General features: G+C 42.5%; 1 protein-coding gene across 1 annotated transcript; it reads left to right on the plus strand.

The window, feature by feature from the left end:
* LOC109571836 (cationic amino acid transporter 3-like) lies at positions 1-7,837 on the plus strand. The gene is made up of 10 exons (XM_019978351.2): positions 1-156; positions 1,222-1,399; positions 1,600-1,711; positions 2,076-2,298; positions 2,477-2,616; positions 3,270-3,372; positions 3,557-3,753; positions 3,955-4,121; positions 4,391-4,499; positions 4,665-7,837. Exons 4-10 carry the CDS (start codon positions 2,180-2,182, stop codon positions 4,757-4,759), a joined length of 930 nt encoding a protein of 309 aa, XP_019833910.2. The 5' UTR covers positions 1-156; positions 1,222-1,399; positions 1,600-1,711; positions 2,076-2,179; the 3' UTR covers positions 4,760-7,837.
* Positions 7,838-15,831: the final 7,994 nt, after the last annotated feature.

A 15,831-nucleotide genomic window follows, 5' to 3' on the forward strand; every position in this document is an offset into this window, starting at 1 on the left:
CTTCCTGCGTGACCAGGGCTTGGAGTTACACCTTCGACAGCCTCATTGGGAACCACATCTCTAAGGCGTTAGAGAGAACTTTCTCTCCACACATGCCCTCTTTTCTGGCCCCGTACCCACACTTCATTGCCCTGGGCCTGGTGCTGCTGATGACTGGTGAGAAGGGGTCAGACATGGGATGGGAAGAGTGGGGTTTGAAGGGGGAACTGGTGTTGGAAAGTTGTGGGGTGGCAGAAGGTAAAATTAGGACTGGAAAGAAGGATCAGAGTTATGAGTAAGGGCAGCAAGGCACACAGACCATTGCTTTCCCACCCTGGCACCCTTGACACTTGGTGATGCTTCATCTTTTGGTCTTGAGGGCTGTCCTGAACTTCACACTGTAGGGTTTTTTTTTTTTTTTTTTTTAATAAATCATAGTCGAATGATGAGTTGCATCCCCAGCCTTACTCACTAGATACTGGTGCTAAATTGTGATCATCAGAATGTCTCCAGACATTGTCAAACATCTCTTGAGTGACAAAATCACCCCAGCTCGGAATCATTTATTTAGAATGACAAAGTTCTTCCTCTGTGTTGAGACCAGATTTTTTTTTTAATTGAGAGGCTATTCTCATAGCATAAAACTGATTTATTGTCTTTCAGTTTTATTGAGATATAATTGACCTACAACATTGTCTATGTTTAAGGTGTACAGAGTGATGATTTGACAGATGTGTGTTGTGAGGTGACTGGTACAGTAAGAAATTAGCCATCTTAAAGTGCTTGTGTCTGCATGGGTGCTCAGTCATTTCAGTTATGTGCGACTCCTGGTGACCCCATGGACTGTAGCCCATCAGGTTCCTCTGTCCATGGGCTTCTCCAGGCAAGAATACTGGAGTGGGTTGTCATGCCCTCCTCCAGGGGATCTTCCTGATCCAGGAATTGAACATGCATCTTCTTCTTCTGTATTTCGGGCAGGCTTTTTACTGCTGAGTCACCAGGGAAGACCCTTAAAGTGTAGAGTCCAGAGGGACTTAGTCCCTTCACAGTGTGACGACCATCATCTCCATCTAGTTCCAAACATGTTCATCTCCCCAAAAGGAAACCCTGTACCCACCAAACGGTCATTATCCACCCATCCACCACACCCCCACCACCCTCAAGCCCTGGCAACCACTGGCCTGCTTTCTGTGTCTATGGGTTTAATTACCTTGGATGTCTCATATTCCATCTTTCCCACAGGACTACTGGTTCTGGGAGCTCGTGTGACAACCCTGATTATCAAAGTGTCCACAGGCTTGAACCTTTTTATTCCAATCTTCATGATCCTCTCTGGCTTCATTAAGGGAGACCTGCACAACTGGCAGCTCACAGAACAGGACTACAGATCAAACACATCTGGATCCAGCAGCACCTTTAGGTCAGGAGGGTCCTCTGGGTAATACATGGGTGGTGTTGGTGCAGAGCTGGGAACACGGTGGGGACTAAAGATATCTGGGCTGGTGGATCCAGGTGATGGGGGTCCTGGAGCCCAGGACTTGTGATATGAAGGGAGGAGCCCAGTAGAGATGGCTGAACACACCTCATGCACGTTCTTCCTCTTTCCTTCTTTTACCATAGGTTGGGCCCTCTGGGTTCTGGAGGGTTTGTGCCCTTTGGCTTGAAGGGATTGTCCAAGGAGCAGCTATACTTTTCACCTTCTATTTTGGTGTTCATGGCATTGTCACTGACGGTAACATGGTCACTGTGTGTCCCATCAGGGGTGTGGGCACTGGTTGGGCTGCCCCTGGGCATAGGGGTTGGTAAAAGGTAAGACCCTGATACTGGGAAAGATTGAGGACATAGGAGAAGGGGACCACAGAGGATGAGATGGTTGGATGACTTCACCGACTCAATGGACATGAGTTTGAGGAAACTCAGGGAGCTAGTGAAGGACAGGGAAGCCTGGCACGCTGCAGTCCATGAGGCTGCAAAGAGTCGTACATGACTGAGTAACTAAACAACAAAATCCTGCTTTCGGACTTGCGAGAGGAAAGGGGATTTTCTGCTTTCATTCCAGTATCTTTCCTGACCCAGTACTTGCTCCTGTCCTGCAGGGAAGGAAGCCCCAAATCCTCAGCGTTCCATCTCCTTGAGCTTGGTGGTCTCCATCTTCATCGGCTGCCTGGCGTACTCTGGGGTCTCCGCGGCGCTCACCCTCATGGTGCCCTACTACCTGATATACCCCTACAGCCCCTTGCCGCAGGCTTTTCTCCAGGTCGGATGGGACCCGGCTGGATATGTCATGGCTGTTGTCTTACTGTGTACTGTTTTATACAGGTGAGCGTCCTGGTTTTCTCCCCATCTACTGTCAGATGCTCAGGTACCCCAGCCCCTGGGATTGAGAGACAAAATGAAGGATACCATGTAGACAGGAGCCATGTAGACTGGGAACCGAGGGCGCCCTGGTCTCTCCTGCTTCTGCACACCCTCTCACATTTTCTATCTTCTCTTCCAGCTTCCTATGTGCCATGTTCTTCATGTTTCAGTTGACCTGCACAATGGCAGTTGACGGGCTCCTTTTCCGAGCTCTTGCCCAGATCCACACCCATACTGGCACCCCCATCATGGCCATCTTGGCTTCTGGAACTCTTACAGGTGAATAAAGGAAACCTTTTCTTTACTTTTTAAAAAAAATAATTCTATGTATTTATTTTTAATGATTGATGATTGCTTTACAAAATTGATTTGATATCTGTCATACATCAACATGAACCAGCCATAAGTATATCTATGAACCTTCCCTCCTGAGTCTCCCTCCCACCTCTCACCCCTCTAGGTTATTACAGAGCCCCGTTTTGAGCTCCCTGAGTCATACAGAAAATTTCCATTGGCTGTCAAATTTGCATACGTTAGTGTATATGCTTCCATGCTACCCTGCATTCATTTCACCCTCTCCTTCTCTCCTGCCCTTGTCCGTCAGTCTGTTTTCCATGTCTGCATCTCCATGGCTGCCCTGTGAATAGGTTCATCAGTACCATCTTTCTCGAGTCCATATATATGCATTAATATGTGATGTTTGTTCTTCTCTTTATAACTTACTTCACTCTGAATAATAGGCTCTAGGTTCATCCTCCTCATTAGAACTGACTCAAATGTGTTCCTTTTTATGACTGAATAGTATTCCACTGTATATGTATATTCCACAGCTTCTTTATCCATTCATCCATCAATGGATCATTCTTTGACCAATTTCTTTAACATGAATGTTTCAAGGGAATTTTCACTCCCTCCCCTAACCCTCATTTTAGGGCTCACAGCATCACTCCTCAGGATCCTCGATCTGGTGAAACTCATGTCAGCCGGGATCCTGCCTGCTTACACTCTTGTGGCTGTTTTCATACTTGTCCTCAGGTGAGACCCACTAACCTTGGCTGAGAGCCTTGGACTCTTGGGGTTGATGGGAAGGTGATCCTCTTCTGCCTTCTTGCTGCCTTCTATATGTCTCACTAGGCTTAAGGCAAGAACGAGGTAGATTATACTGTCTGATGTTAGGGTAGGGCCTGCTGTGAATACTGCCCTGATATCTCTCCTTCAGGTACCAACCAGACCAGATTTTAAGCAAGAGGGAGGAAACAGAGGAGGGAAATGAGATTTCTGGTCATGAAGCAAGTCTTTCAGAACCTGTACCTGAAGCAGGACCCTTAGTGATTCTAAAGAGTCTGTGGTTCCCTACCAGCACCACCCCCACCCAGATATCTGGGCAGATTGTCTATGGATGTGCCTCTCTGCTTGGTGAGCAGTGGGATTTCTCTTTGGTCATATTCTGAAATTGACAAGATAGGTTGGGATTCTGTGTCTTTGGCAGTTGAGAAGGGGTCTTGGAGATACAATGGCCCTTCCTGAGGTGGGCAGCCTGGGGAGGGGTGTGACCCAAGGTCCTGACATCTTTGTCTTCTGGGTCCAGCCTGTTCTCCTCCTCCTTGACCCTTGCAGTTCTCCTGCTGAGCATCCTGAGCCTGATTTTGGCCCAGTGGCCCACACGTGTGTTCTCTGGAGACCCTGTGCTCACAACAGTGGCTGTGCTGCTGCTGCTGCTCATCACTGGGGTGACAGTCATCATCTGGAGGCAGCCCCAGGACCCCAGTCCTCTTACATTCAGGGTAGGTGGCCTTTTGTGTCCAAAGTGTCCACCTTGAGTGAATGAAGCCTGGGTGATTGAGCTTTAAACTTCTTTGTTGGACCTGGAAATAAAGAGAGTTGCTAAAACCAATGAACCCTTCCTGGATCCACACTCGCTGCTTTACAGACCCAGTCTGGGCAGGCACTGAACACACAGCCTGAATAAGCCTGGAGTCTTCCCACACCATGGGGCAGGTCTCCCTTTCAGACGTCTGGGCTGTGTTCAGGAATGAACTGACTCTGCCCACAGGTTCCTGCTCTGCCTGTCCTCCCACTGGTGAGCATCTTTGTGAACATTTACTTTATGATGCAGATAACTTCTGGGACCTGGATCTTATTTGGCATCTGGATGGCGATTGGTAAGAGGCTTTTTAGGGTGACGAGTCTTCTTGAGTGACCGAATCCAATCCTCTTCCTAGAAGCCCTCCCCAAAACTGTCAGATGCCATAACAGGAAGCCTACTGGGCATTTGTTGGTGAAGAGAGCACTTACTTTTCCTATTCATTGTCTCATTTTCTTACTAGGATCTGTCATATACTTAGGATATGAGATCCAACACAGACTGGCAAGGAACAAACATGAACAGCCACCAGCCTCCACCCTCCAGACTCTGGATTAAAACATCCCCAGTGCTGAATCTGCCTAACTCAAGGAAATTGATGCTGTGTGGAATCCCTCCAAACCCTGGAGGTATCTTCTGGTTTAAGGGGCACTTTGAGCCTCTGTGGAGTGTGAACATGGGATGCATTTATAGCTCTGTATTTATTGCCAGTGGATGTTGTATACTTTTAAAGCAAACTTTTAAAAGCATAATAGACATACTTAAAAGTGCATGCTTCCTAAGTGTGCAGCAAAATGAATTTTCACAACAAAATTACCACAGGGTAGCCAGTAACCAGAGGAAGAAATAAAATATTAACCAGACATGTGAGAAACAACTTCTTGTGCCTCTTTCCAGCAGGAACACAGAGACTGCCATTTAGGAAGGAAACACAGGTAACTAAGTATTTTGTCAAGATTTACAGTTTAAACATTAGGACACAAACAAACTGGAAGTAAACGTGCAAATAGTCACACAAGGAAGTCAGGGTAGCTGTATTACTATCCAAGTAGACTCTGAGAAAAAGAGAAATAATATAGATAAAGTGGATTATTTCACCATAAAATGAGAAATGATTATATTTTTATTTTCTCCAAGCTTTACTGAGGCAGTGTGCTGCTGCTGCTGCTAAGTCGCTTCAGTTGTGTCCGACTCTCTGCGACACCATAAGACGGCAGCCTACCAGGGTCCCCGTCCCTGGGATTCTCCAGGCAAGAACACTGGAGTGGGTTGCCATTTCCTTCTCCAATGTATGAAAGTGAAAAGTGAAAGTGAAAAGTGAAAGTGAAGTCGCTCAGTCGTGTCCGACTCTTAGCGACCCGTTAGCTTTCTATCTCAGACTCAGAGTAACACAGTTGAGCTGATGAAGAAAACTTCTTAATTAAAAACAACAACCAAACCAAAACTCCTGCATTGGGGAGTGGGGAAATGGAGTCATAGGTAATTGCTGGTTGATAAATGGTTACTGATGGGTGTAACTAAAAGGTAAGAAGTTAAAAGAATAACTAAAAGATAATTTTTAGTGTAAGAAAAGTTAGTAACTTTTAGTGTAATGGAAAAAAAGAGTGCAACCAAACTGTAACTAAAAGGTAAGAAGTTATCTTGGAGAGACAAGACAAAAAGATGTTGCTACAGAACAAAATGCTCAAAATCAAGATTATGGATGTTCAAGAATCTGGTAAGAATGAAATAGAGGATTGTTTGTGGGAATGAACAACTGAAGTAGAGTGAAGGGAGGATGGATGTCAAGAAACCAAATACAAGTTATTAGATGAACCTATGAATAAATGGAGGAAGATGAATAGAATTTGGAAAATCACTACCTTTCAAGTGAAAGCCTGAATGAATTACAGGCTTAAGATGTAATTAACGGAGACTGAATCTTTTGGGTAAAACTTTGATAGAACAGGTTGACACCACCTGGTTATCATTCTTCCTTACTGACGTGGAATAACCTTATTGACTCTCACATTATACCCAATGTGCTGTAAGAGGCAATACACAACACTGCCCATAAAGTAGTCCTGAAGAAAATTTGAATCAGAATTAATCACGTCTTTAGATCAACTATGAGCTCATAGCAGACATAGGGATAGATTCACATTTCAACTGAAAACTTCATCAGCCAGGGACTTCTCTGGAGACTGTGGGTAGGGATGGTAGGGAGAGGGGATGATGAACAGACAGGTTCCATCCCTGGTCGGGTAACCCACATGCCAAAGGAAGTTCAGTTCAGTTCAGTCGCTCAGTCGTGTCCGACTCTTTGTGACCCCATGAACTGCAGCATGCCAGGCCTCCCTGTCCATCATCAACTCCCGGAGTTCACCCAAACTCACGTCCATCGAGTTAGTGATGCCATCCAGCCATCTCATCCTCATCGTCCCCTTCTCCTCCTGCCCCCAATTCCTCCCCACATCAGAGTCTTTTCCAGTGAACTCTTTCCAGTGAAGTCTTTTCCAGTCAACTCTTCACACAAGGTGGCCGAAGTATTGGAGTTTCAGCTTCAGCATCAGTCCTCCCAAAGAACACCCAGGACTGATCTCCTTCAGAATGGACTGGTTGGATCTCCTTGCAGTCCAAGGGACTCTCAAGAGTCTTCTCCAACACCACAGTTCAAAAGCATCAATTCTTCGGCGCTCAGCCTTCTTCACAGTCCAACTCTCTCATCCATACATGACCACTGGAAAAACCGTAGCCTTAACTAGATGGACATTTATTGGCAAAGTAATGTTGCCGGGAGCAGGAGCTCCGCCCGTGGCAAAGGTCATGAGGAAGGAGGCTTGGTATACGCAAAGGTGGGATCGAGCCTCAGGAGTCCCCCTGGAAATTCTCGAGCATCTACCCCCAAAACCAGAGTCTGCCTACTTTCTGCTTTGTGCTCTCACCTACACCTCTGACTTTACGGGGGGCTGTCCCCCACTACCTCTCTCTGAAAAAAAGAGTTAACTTACAGCTCCAGTTAATAAAGTTCCTGGGTGTAATAGTACAAACTCCTTTGGAAGTCCTCTAGCCTGCCTGAATAGGTTTTTCTGGCCACATGTGATTGCTCAGAGCCTCCCAGCTGTGAGAGGCATGAGATGTTCTAAACTGTCTGAATACAGATTCCTTTGAGCAGTTAAAAGATTGATTAAAAATTGTATTGGTGAAGGGTTTTTCACTGGTTGGGCCAATGTTTGCTGCTAAGTCTCCATATCCCTTACCTGCTGTGTCCCTGGCAGTGTATTGATCAGTATAATTGGTGTAAGTAGTAGCTTTAATGTTTGTAACCTTGGACCCTTGAGTTAATTCTTTTTCTTGTTATAGCCCACCACACCTTTGCCCTATAGGAATGCAACTTTATCTAATGCTTTTGGAGGGTGGCGCTTGACTAATCACTTTTAGAGAAAAATAAGTTTTCTGAAGAAAGGGTCTTAAAATGTTAACAGGCCTCTGGGCCAGAAGATGATGCAAATCACCTAAACTTTTGCATATGATAAGTTTGCAGGAAGAAAGCCTGGCTTACTGCATGACTCTACCCCTTCCCCCATTATCCTCTATGCATAACTTAAGGTATAAAAACTACTTTGGAAAATAAAGTGTGGGCCTTGTTCACGGAAACTTGGTCTCCCCATGTCGTTCTTTCTCTCACCTTCTGGCTGAATTATTCAGCCTCTTTTCTCCACTGAATTTCCTCACTGAGCTCTCCTTATTTAACCACTCTTTATATCCTTAATTAACGTTTAATTAAGCAATTGTTTCCTGATCCTCACCGACGCCGTCCTGGCTTCGAATTCCCTGGATCCACCGGGGCTGGACCCTGGCATAATGTCTCTGCTTTTGAATATGCTATCTAGGTTGGTCATAACTTTCCTTCCAAGGAGTAAGCGTCTTTTAATTTCATGGCTGTAATCACCATCTGCAGTGATTTTGGAGCCCCCCCAAAATAAAGTCAGCCAGTGTTTTCACTGTTTCCCCATCTATTTCCCATGAAATGATGGGACCAGATGCCATAACCTTTGTTTTCTGAATATTGAGCTTTAAGCCAACTTTCTCACTCTCCTCTTTCACTTTCATCAAGAGGCTTTTTAGTTCCTCTTCACTTTCTGCCATAAGGATGGTGTCATCTGCATATCTGAGGTTATTGATATTTCTCCCGGCAATCTTGATTCCAGCTTGTGCTTCTTCCAGCCCAGCATTTCTCATGATGTACTCTGCATATAAGTTAAATAAGCAGGGTGACAATATACAGCCTTGATGAACTCCTTTTCATATTTGGAATCAGTCTGTTGTTCCATGTCCAGTTCTAACTGTTGCTTCCTGACCTGCATACAGATTTCTCAAGAGGCAGGTCAGGTGGTCTGGTATTCCCATCTCTTTCAGAATTTTCTACAGTTTATTGTGATCCACACAGTCAAAGGCTTTGTCATAGTCAATAAAGCAGAAGTATATGCTTTTCTGGAACTATCTTGCTTTTTCCATGATCCAGCGGATGTTGGCAATTTGATCTCTGGTTCCTCTGCCTTTTCTAAAACCAGCTTGAACATCTGGAAGTTCACAGTTCACGTATTGCTGAAGCCTGGCTTGAAGAATTTTGAGCATTACTTTACTAGTGTGTGAGATGAGTGCAATTGTGCGGTAGTTTAGCATTCTTTGGGATTCGAATGAAAACTGACCTTTTCCAGGCCTGAGGCCACTGCTGAGTTTTCCAAATTTGCTGGCATATTGAGTGCAACACTTTCACAGCATCATCTTTCAGGATTTGAAATAGCTCAACTGGAATTCCATCACCTCCACTAGCTTTGTTCATAGTGATGCTTTCTAAGGCCCACTTGACTTCACATTCCAGGATGTCTGGCTCTAGGTGAGTGATCACACCATCATGATTATCTTGGTCATGAAGATCTCTTTTGTACAATAAAAAAATAAAGAAGTTAGTGTAAGAGTCAACTACTACATTTAAGTCCTGTTTTGATGGTCTGTGTCCAGGGTCTTATCTTAGGGGTTACTTGATAGATTTCAGAATCTAGTCAACCCTTCACCAATACCGCACACCACTCCCTTCACCACTCCACTTCCCGCTCCCTGGTTTTCCTTCCTGAAGACTGGAGCTCCTTACCTCTTACATCCCCTTTCCCTCCTTGCCTGTGTGCTCAGCAAACAGAACTCCTTGAAGAAGAAGACAAGGAGGACACCTTCCCATTTACCCTCTTCCACCCCTTTGTGCAAGGCTGAACACAAGTGCGATGCTTATTCAATGCTGTGCTGCTTGAATTAATATCAGATGTTAAATTCCTCTCCTCCTGGTTGGGGTCCAGCTGGGCTTGGGGTCCCCCTACACTGGAGTATCTCAGGTCATGTGCAGACTGTGGGGAGTTGAGAAGTGTAAGAGGATTGGGAGGGAGCAGGATCTGAGTGGGACCCCCAGTTTCACAGCCCCTACCCCGCAGGGTCCTTGGTGATCAAAAATTTAAGCAGCCAAAGAAATAATCAATAAACAATCTGTAATGGGAATAGGGAAACATTTTGTTTGAGCTAAATTGAGGATTATACTCTAGAGACAAATGCTCAGATAACTCTGAGGAACTGCTTTCTTGAAGCACCTTTTTCAATACTGTCTTATACCTTGTCTGACCAAAGAACAAACACCACGCATGACAAGGTGCTCTCCTTCAAGGTTTCAAGAGACAAGCTAGTGCACAGTGAGATGACAGGACCCTTGTGTCTAGGAAGGGAACTTTACCTTCCAGGGCATGGACCTGTAAGAAGACAGTTGCTCATCCTTATCTTCAAAATAGACTTTCTTGTTTTTTAAATTAATTTAATTATTTTAATTGGAGGCTAATTACTTTACAATATTGTAGTGGTTTTTGCCAAACATTGACATGAATCAGCCTCGGACGCAAATGTGTTCCCCATCCAGAAGCCCCCTCCCGCCTCCCTCCCCATCCCATCCCCCAGGGTCATCCCAGTGCACCAGCCCTGAACACCCTGTCTCATTCATCAAACCTGGACTGGCGATCCACTTCACATATGATAATATACACGTTTCAATGCTATTCTTTCAAATCATCCCACCCTCACTTTCTCCCACAGAGTCCAAACGACTGTTCTTTACATCTGTGTCTCTTTTGCTGTCTTGCATATAGGGTCATCGTTACCATCTTCCTAAATTCCATATATATGTGTTAGTATACTATATTGGTGTTTTTCTTTCTGACTTACTTCACTCTGTATAATAGGCTCCAATTTCATCCACCTCATTAGAACTAATTCAAATGCACTCTTTTAATGGCCAAGTAATATTCCATTATGTATATGTACCATAGCTTTCACATCCATTCATCTGCCGATGGACATCTAGCTTGCTTCCATGTCCTGGCTATTATAAACAATGCTGCAATGAATTGGGGTACACGTGTCTCTTTCAATTCTGGTTTCCGTGGTGTGTATGCCCAGCAGTGGGACTGCTGGTTCGTATCGCAGTTTTATTTCCAGTGTTTTAAGTAATCTCCACACTGTTCTCCATAGTGGCTGTACTAGTTTGCATTCCCACCAACAGTGTAATAGGATTCCCTTTTCTCTGAACCCTCTCTAGCATTTCCTGTTTGTAGACTTTTTGATAGCAGCCATTCAGGCCGGTGTGAGATGGTACCTCACTGTGGTTTTGATTTGCATTTCTCTGATAATGAGTGATGTTGAGCATCTTTTCTTGTGTTTGTTAGCCATCTGTATGTCTTCTTTGGAGAAATGTGTGTTTAGTTCTTTGACCCATTTTTTGATTGGGTCGTTTATTTTTCTGGAATTGAGCTGCATGTATATTTTTGAGGTTTATTCTTTGTCAGTTACTTTGTTTGCTATTCTTTTCTCCCATTCTGAAGGCTGTCTTTTCACCTTGCTTATGGTTTCCTTCGTTGTGCAAAAGCTTTTCAGTTTAATTAGGTCCCCTTTGTTTATTTTTGCTTTTATTTCCATTACTCTGGGAGGTGAGTCATAGAGGATCCTGCTGTGATTTATGTCAGAGAGTGTTTTGCCTATGTTTTCCTCTAGGAGCTTTATAGTTTCTTGTCTTACGTTTAGATCTTTAATCCATTTTGAGTTTATTTTTGTGTATGGTGTTAGAAAGTGTTCTAATTTCATTCTTTTACAAGTGGTTAATCAGTTTTCCCAGCACCACTTGTTAAAGAGATCGTCTTTTCTCCATTGTATATTCTTGCCTCCTTTGTTAAAGATAAGGTGTCCATAGGTGTGTCGACTTATTTCTGGGCTTTCTATTTTGTTCCATTGATTTATATTTCTGTCTTTGTGCCAGTACCATACTGTCTTGATGACTGTAGCTTTGTAGTATAGTCTGAAGTCAGGCAGGTCAATTCCTCCTGTTCCATTCTTCTTTCACAAGATTGCTTTGGCTATTCGAAGTTTTTTTGTATTTCCATACAAATTGTGAAATCATTTGTTCTAGGTCTCTGAAAAACACCATTGGTAGCTTGATAGGGATTGCATTGAATGTGTAGATTGCTTTGGGTAGTATACTCATTTTCAGTATATTGATTCTTCCAATCCACGAACATGGTATATTTCTCCATCTATTTGTGTCCTCTTTGATTTCTTTCATCAGTGCTTTATAGTTTTCTATATATAGGTCTTTTCTTTCTTTAGGTAGACTTATTCCTAAGTATTTTATTCTTTTCGTTGCAATGGTGAATGGAATTGTTTCCTTAATTTCTCTTTCTGTTTTCTCATTGTTAGTGTATAGGAATACAAGGGATTTCTGTGTGTTAATTTTATATCCTGCAACTTTACTATAGTCATTGATTAGCTCTAGTAATTTTCTGGTGGAGTCTTTAGGGTTTTCTATGTAGAGGATCATGTCATCTGCAAACAGTGAGAGTTTTACTTCTTCTTTTCCAATCTGGATTCCTTTTATTTCTTTTTCTTCTCTGATTGCTGTGGCTAAAACTTCCAAAACTATGTTGAATAGTAGTGGTGAGAATGGGCACTTGTCTTGTTCCTGACTCTTGGGGAAATGCTTTCAATTTTTTCCCCCATTGAGGATAATGTTTGCTGTGGGTTTATAATATATGGCTTTTATTATGTTGAGGTATGTTCCTTCTACTCCTGCTTTCTGGAGGATTCTTATCATAAATGGGTGTTGAAATTTATCAAAGGCTTTCTCTATATCTATTGAGATAATCATATGGTTTTTATCTTTTAATTTGTTAACTTGGTGTATCACATTGATTGATTTGTGGATAATAAAGAATACTTGCATCCTTGGGATAAAGCCCACTTGGTCATGATGTATGATCTTTTTAATATGTTGTTGGATTCTGTTTGCTGAATTTCGTTAAGGATTTTTGCATCGATGTTCATCAGTGATATTGGGCTGTAGTTTTCTTTTTTTGTGGCATCTTTGCCTGGTTTTGATATTAGGGTGATGGTGGCCTGTTAGAATGAGTTTGGGAGTTTACCTTCCTCTTCAATTTTCTGGAAGAGTTTGAGTAGGATAAGTTTTAGCTCTTCTTTAAATTTTTGGTATAATTCAGCTGTGAAGCCATCTGGTCCTAGGCTTTTGTTTGCTGGAAGATTTCTGATTACAGTTTCGATTTCTGTGCTTGATGGGTCTGTTAAGATTTTCTATTTCTTCCTGGTTCAGTTTTGGAAAGTTATACTTTTCTAAGAATTTGCCCATTTCTTCCAAGCTGTCCGTTTTATTGGCATATAGTTGCTGATAGTAGTCTCTTATGATCTTTCGTATTTTTGTGTTGTCTGCTGTGATTTCTCCATTTTCATTTCTAATTGTGTTGATTTGATTCCTCTCCCTTTGTTTCTTGATGAGTATGGCTAATGGTTTGTCTATTTTATTTATCTTCTCAAAGAAGCAGCTTTTAGCTGTGTTGATTTTGGCTATGATCTCCTTTGTTTCTTTTTCATTTCTTTCTGCCCTAATTTTTAAGATTTCTTTCCTTCTACTAACCCTGGTGTTCTTCGTTCCTTCCTTTTCTAGTTGCTTTAGGTGTAGAGCTAGGTTATTTATTTGACTTTTCTCTTGTTTCCTGAGGTAAGCTTGTATTGTTATGAACATTCTCCTTAGCACTAAGTTCCATAGGTTTTGGGTTGTTGTGTTTTCATTATCATTCTTTTCTATGCATATTTTGATTTATTTTTTTTATTTCTTCTGTGATTTGTTGGTTCTTCAGAAGCATGTTGTTTAGCCTCCATATGTTTGTATTTTTAACAGTTTTGTTTTTTCCTGTAGTCTTACTGCATTGTGAACAGAAAAAATGCTTGGAATGATTTCATTTTTTTTGAATTTACCAAGGCTATATTTATGGCCCAGGATGTGATCTATCCTTGAGAAGGTTCCGTGTGCACTTGAGAAAAGGATGAAATTCATTGTTTTGTGGTGAAATGTCCTATAGATATAAATTAGGTCTAATTGGTCCATTGTATCATTTAAAGTATGTGTTTCCTTGCTAATTTTCTGTTCAATTGATCTATCCATAGGTGTGAGTAGGATATTAAAGTCTCCCACTATTATTGTATTACTGTTAATTTTCCCTTTCCTACTTGTTAGCATTTGCCTTACATATTGCGGTGCTGCTATGTTGGATGTATGTACCTTTTTAATTGTTATATCTTCTTCTTGGATTGACCCTTTGATCATTATGTAATGTCCTTCTTTGACTCTTTTCACAGCCTTTGTTTTAAAGTCTATTTTATTTGATATGAGTATTGCTACTCCTGCTTTTTTCTTTTTTTGGTCTCCATTTGTGTGAAATATCTTTTTCCAGCCATTCACTTTCTGTGTGCATGTGTCCCTTGTTCTGAGGTGGGTCTCTTGTAGACAGCAGATATAGGGGTCTTGTTTTTGTATTCATTCAGCCAGTCTTTGTCTTTTGGTTGGAGGCATTCAACACATTTACATTTAAGGTAATTATTGGTAAGTATGATCCTGTTGTCATTTGCTTTGTTGTTTTGGGTTCTAGTTTATACACCCTTTTTGTGTTTCCTGTCTAGAGAAGATCCTTTAGCATTTGTTGAAGAGCTGATTTGCTGGTGCTGAATTTCTCAGCTTTTGCTTGTCTGTTAAGCTTTTGATTTCTCCTTCATATTTGAGGAGATCCTTGCTGGATAGTCATATGGGTTGTATGTTTTTCTCTTTCATCAGTTTAAGTATGTCCTGCCATTCCTTTCTGGCCTGAAGAGTTTCTATTGAAAGATCAGCTGTTATCCTTATGGGAATCCCCTTGTGTGTTATTTGTTGTTTTTCCCTTTCTGCTTTTAATATTTCGAAAAGTTTTCTTTACCTCAAGGTTAAAGCAGATGTGCTTTGAGGGTCTGATAGGCTGTCTTTGTTTACACAAAGTTCAGGCTGAACCACAGACAAGCCAAACTGACTTCCCCATATCTCAGTATGTGAACATTTTCTCCATCACAGAATATAAAATATCTTAGAAACATATGATCCTGCAATTCTACCTCCGAGGATAAGCCCAGAAGAGTTGAAATCACATTTGGGGAGAGACGTGTACACTCGTGTTCACAGCACCATTATTCACAGTAACTAAGACATGAAAGCAACCCAAGTGCTTATTGACCAAAGCATGGTTAAGCCAATGTGGTAGGTACCAATAACACAGTATCAGTTCAGTTTAGTCGCTCAGTCATGTCCGATTCTGTGACCCCATGAATTGCAGCACGCCAGGCCTCCCTGTCCATCACCAACTCCCGGAGTTCACTCAGACTCACGTCCTTCGAGTCAGTGATGCCATCCAGGCATCTCATCCTCTGTCGTCCCCTTCCCCTCCTGCCCCCAATCCCTCCCAGCATCAGAGTCTTTTCCAATGAGTCAACTCTTCGCATGAGGTGGCCAAACTACTGGAGTTTCAGCTTTAGCATCATTCCTTCCAAAGAAACCCCAGGGCTGATCTCCATAATGGACTGGTTGGATCTCCTTGCAGTCCAAGGGACTCTCAAGAGTCTTCTCCAACACCACAGTTCAAAAGCATCAATTCTTCGGCGCTCAGCCTTCTTCTCAGTCCAACTCTCAAATCCATACATGACCACAGGAAAAACCATAGCCTTGACTAGACGGACCTTTGTTGGCAAAATAATGTCTCTGCTTTTGAATATGCTATCTAGGTTGGTCATAACTTTCCTTCCAATGAGTAAGCGTCTTTTAATTTCATGGCTGCAGTCACCATCCGTAGTGATTTTGGAGCAAAAAAAAAAAAAAAAGTCTGACACTGTTTCCACTGTTTCCCCATCTATTTCCAATGAAGCGATGGGACCAGATGCCATGATCTTTGTTTTCTGAATGTACAGCTTTAAGCCAACTTTTTCACTCACCACTTTCACTTTCATCAAGAGGCTTTTTCGTTCCTCTTCACTTTCTGCCATAAGGATGGTGTCATCTGCATATCTGAGGTTACTGATATTTCTCCCGGCAATCTTGATTCCAGCTTGTGTTTCTTCCAGTCCAGCGTTTCTCATGATGTATTCTGCATAGAAGTTAAAGTTAAGCAGGGTGACAATATACAGCCTTGATGTACTCGTTTTCCTATTTGGAACCAGTCTGTTGTTCCATGTCCAGTTCTAACTGTTGCTTCCTG

Source organism: Bos indicus, chromosome 18 (assembly GCF_029378745.1).
Source record: "Bos indicus isolate NIAB-ARS_2022 breed Sahiwal x Tharparkar chromosome 18, NIAB-ARS_B.indTharparkar_mat_pri_1.0, whole genome shotgun sequence".
In the NCBI taxonomy this organism is placed as follows: domain Eukaryota; kingdom Metazoa; phylum Chordata; class Mammalia; order Artiodactyla; family Bovidae; genus Bos; species Bos indicus.

What these genes read in the sequence shown, in the direction of transcription:
- LOC109571836 (XM_019978351.2), top strand. Translation starts at nt 2,180, where the DNA reads ATGGTGCCCTACTACCTGATATACCCCTACAGCCCCTTGCCGCAGGCT. An exon ending in CTGTGTACTGTTTTATACAG is followed by an intron (nt 2,299 to 2,476) that starts GTGAGCGTCCTG and finishes CTTCTCTTCCAG; the next exon opens with CTTCCTATGTGCCATGTTCT. An exon ending in GTTTTCATACTTGTCCTCAG is followed by an intron (nt 3,373 to 3,556) that starts GTGAGACCCACT and finishes TCTCTCCTTCAG; the next exon opens with GTACCAACCAGACCAGATTT.